The 3,926-nt window shown below is 38.1% G+C and overlaps 1 protein-coding gene across 1 annotated transcript; it reads left to right on the forward strand.

Annotated features, from left to right (window-relative positions):
• Positions 1-2,145: 2,145 nt before the first annotated feature.
• LOC131627937 (probable galacturonosyltransferase-like 1) lies at positions 2,146-3,534 on the forward strand. Its single transcript, XM_058898792.1, has one exon. It carries the CDS (start codon positions 2,338-2,340, stop codon positions 3,385-3,387), a length of 1,050 nt encoding a protein of 349 aa, XP_058754775.1. The 5' UTR covers positions 2,146-2,337; the 3' UTR covers positions 3,388-3,534.
• Positions 3,535-3,926: the final 392 nt, after the last annotated feature.

Genomic DNA, 3,926 nt, shown 5'->3' on the forward strand with positions numbered 1-3,926 from the left:
CTTGGTGGGTCATGGGTCGCCCGATCCGATCCATCACATATATGGGGTTGGTTGTTCGACCCAATTTTGTAATCATTAGGGGACAATCAAATTAGTACGTGTCATGGCACATTTGTCTAACAAGGATGGTGTTTAACACTCTCCCAAGGAAGAAACCACTTATTCTTCCTACTAACGTGGAGAGCTGATCTTCATATTCTTAGAAGTGGGAACAACTAGTCTCTTATTCCAACGCTCTAGTCAAGCAGTTGGGAGGGAATCAGTTCCTCGCCCAATAATTTGGCACACGAGCTACATCTATAAATATCCCATCCCTTAGGGTTAGGATGGATCATTTAATATTTTTAGAGATTCGCCATATACAAACCCTTTTGTGTTCATACACGTAAATAGATTCTCCTTATTGTATTTTTTCAAGTACATTAACTACGATAAACATATTTTGCAAATATCATCATTATTTTCTTCTAAAATTAAATGCATATTATTTTTTCTTGTCGTATAAACTGAGTAATTTTTGTGTGTAACTACTAGGGGTGGAAAAACAGGCTCGGACCTTGGGCATGCCCGTTTTGCCTGCAGTTTAGTGCGGGGTGAACCAAGAGTTTAGGCCCTCACCCTCTAACGTGCCCATCCCGTCCCGTCCCGTCCCGTTTTCTATTGGGCTTTTGTGGGCACATGCATTTATATAATTTTTTGCGTTTTTAGGCTTAAAAGGTGAAGTGCCCGCGGGCATTCTCCGCCCCTCCCTCACTTTTTTGCGGGGCGAGGTTAGGTTTAGGCCCACATCTTCAAATATGCCCGCCCCGCCACGTTTTTTTGCAGGCTTTTACGGGGCGGGCCTAAACGGGACATACATGCCCGTTTGCCACCCCTAGTAACTACTACACAAACTAATTCCTCAAATCAAGAAATATCACAATAGATGAAAAAAATATACCTTTAACAAATTTAATATTGTTGCATGTTCAGATGTGAATTGAAATCTGAAAATTATAATCACTACAAGAAAAAGCTTATTTAGCTAGGGTTAAACCCCTCACAAATCCAAAAAAACTCCTCACATAACATAAATTTGCGAGGAGACAAGTCCCCTAGCTAAACAGGTTGTCACAAATGATTTGTGAGGGGTCTGTCACCTCGCTATTTTGCTTGGGGCTCCTCCCTCATAAAATGCACTCATTAGTTTTCTTCCTGCAGCCACGCATGCGTAGGTGCAGAGTAGTGGTTCAGTGTGGCACAATACTGTGTCAGCAGTTAGCTAGGGGTTAAGCCCCTAGCAAATTGACATGCGTTTTGAGTTAGCTTGCGGTTTAGCCCCTAACAAATTTCAAGATTGTTTTTTTTTTTATAAATAATACTGTTTACAATGTATTTACCTATTTTAAATTTATTTTTTTTAAAATTTATTATAAAATATCTTGTTTTACATTTTTTAAAATAAAATTTATTATAAAAATCTAGTTTTACTATTTTTAAAATAAAATTTATTATAAAAAAATTTCGTTTTATAATATTTAACTGTTTTTCACGACACACTTTACAGAAAATAATATCAATAGAAATTTTAAAAAAAAAATCAAGGTTTTTCTTCTAGCCGATCAAGATTTTTCTTGTAATGAATTAAGTCAAACATATCTCTTATCTGTCATTCAAATAATATTAGGTATTAAACGCCTAATAATATTACTGTTCAGGGGCGGAGCTAAGGCCCAGCTAGCCCGGGCAGGCGCCCGGGCTCATCCCCTATTTTCTTTGTACTCTTTCAATTTAATAGTCGATTTTTAGACAAAATTGGGGGCAAAATTAGGGGCAAATTTAGTAAAAATAGGGTGTGAAAATTAAAATAGATGAATAATCAATGATGTAAAGTTTTTGCCCAGGCTGCCTAAAATTCCTGGCTCCGCCACTGTTACTGTTATTTGTAAAACAAATACATTTATTTTATATTTAAAAAATACGACTATAAGTTTGACTCTATTCATGTTATTTTAAATAAAATAATTCAGAAATATTCACTGTAATAATCCGTAACAAGGAATAAACTATGACACTAATAGCAATATAATACAAAAAGAATATATTACGTATACGTTCAAACATATAAAACAATTTAAAATCATTCATCATTGACTTCAGCATAAGGTGGTTGTTTTTGTACTAAGGTGGGTTGAAGACCACCGAGACAAAACGTACGCAGCAGAATAGTGTAGTGTCATTCCCCCACAAATCCACTCACTATGCCTTTTCATCTTCTCTCTCTTTTCAACTTCTTCACATATAACTAACTCATATCACACTTTAATCTCCAAATCTCACATCTATCACCATTCACCAATGAAGTTCCAATTTGCATTATTCTTATTCTTATGTGTTAGTTTTATTCTTTTCTTTTCCAAACAATCCTTATGCATTACCATTGAAGGAAGTTTCAAAGAAGCACCAAAATTCTACAACTCCCCTACATGCAAAACCATTGTATTCTTCCCTAGCAATCAACAATGCTCAATCGAAGCCGTACACGTGGCAATGACACTCGACGTGTCCTACATCCGCGGCTCCATGGCCGCAATCCTCTCCGTACTCCAACACTCATCATGTCCAGAAAATATTGTCTTCCATTTCATTGCCTCCTCTTCACAACCTTCCTCAAAAACCGTTCTCAACAGAATCATAACTAACTCATTCCCGTATTTAAAATACCAAATCTACCCTTTCAACGACGAGCCCGTCGCCGGATTGATTTCAACCTCCATCCGCTCCGCCCTCGACTGCCCCCTCAACTACGCTCGCACCTACCTCGCCGAGCTTCTCCCGGATTGTGTAACCAGAGTCGTGTACCTTGACTCCGACTTAATCCTCGTTGACGACATTGCGAAACTCGCCTCCACTCCTCTCCGTTCAAACACCGTCATCGCCGCACCGGAGTATTGCGGCGCGAATTTCAGTATTTATTTCACTCCTTCGTTCTGGTCGAATCCTTCTCTTTCGCTCACATTCGCGAACCGTGAGGCGTGTTACTTTAACACCGGTGTTATGGTTATTGATCTTCAGCGGTGGCGGTCCGGTGAGTATACTACAATGATCCGGGAGTGGATGGAGTTGCAGAAGAGAATGCGGATCTATGAGCTGGGATCGTTGCCGCCGTTTTTGTTGGTTTTTGCGGGGAGGATTACGCCGGTGGATCATCGCTGGAATCAGCACGGGCTTGGAGGTGATAACTTTCGTGGGCTTTGTCGGGACCTGCATCCGGGCCCGGTGAGTTTGTTACATTGGAGTGGAAAGGGAAAACCGTGGGCCAGGCTTGATGCTAATAGGCCTTGTCCTTTGGATGCTTTGTGGGCTCCCTATGATTTGCTCAAAACTCGTTTTGCTCTTGAGTCATAGATGACGCCAAAATTCAGATTTTTTTTTTTAATTTCAAATATCGAATCCAAATACTATATACTTTCTTTTATTTTGATCATTTACTATATTGTTTTGTACATGTGAATGATTATACATTACGTATTATTATACTGATATTTTGATAAGTTATCTCAGTTGATAACTATGGAGATTCATAGAGGTCACATACATTACATACTACATACTACTATTACTAACAATAGAATGAATCAAAGTGAATGATAGATATTTTTTTACCTCTGTCTAGTTAAAGCCAAACATTACTTTAGGGAGGTTTTGACTAGATTTATAATGATTGTGGATTAATATTCTAATTCAAATTTGAAGTTTAAATGGGTAAAATTGGCTGTCGGCAACAAGTAATGTGATTGATTAAGCACTAACGTTTGTAAATGACTTTGAAAAAGTGTGGAGATATTTATAAAGTAATAAAGTTTGCACTTTCATTAACTTGCTTTTTATTGAGTGGTTTGACGAATACTATGGATTTAGGATCCTTCTGATATTCTTGTCGCCAA

This window comes from Vicia villosa, unplaced genomic scaffold (genome assembly GCF_029867415.1).
Source record: "Vicia villosa cultivar HV-30 ecotype Madison, WI unplaced genomic scaffold, Vvil1.0 ctg.000416F_1_1_1, whole genome shotgun sequence".
Classification (NCBI taxonomy): domain Eukaryota; kingdom Viridiplantae; phylum Streptophyta; class Magnoliopsida; order Fabales; family Fabaceae; genus Vicia; species Vicia villosa.

Excerpts from the sequence above, each read along its gene's own strand:
- LOC131627937 (XM_058898792.1), top strand. The coding sequence starts at position 2,338 with ATGAAGTTCCAATTTGCATTATTCTTATTCTTATGTGTTAGTTTTATT.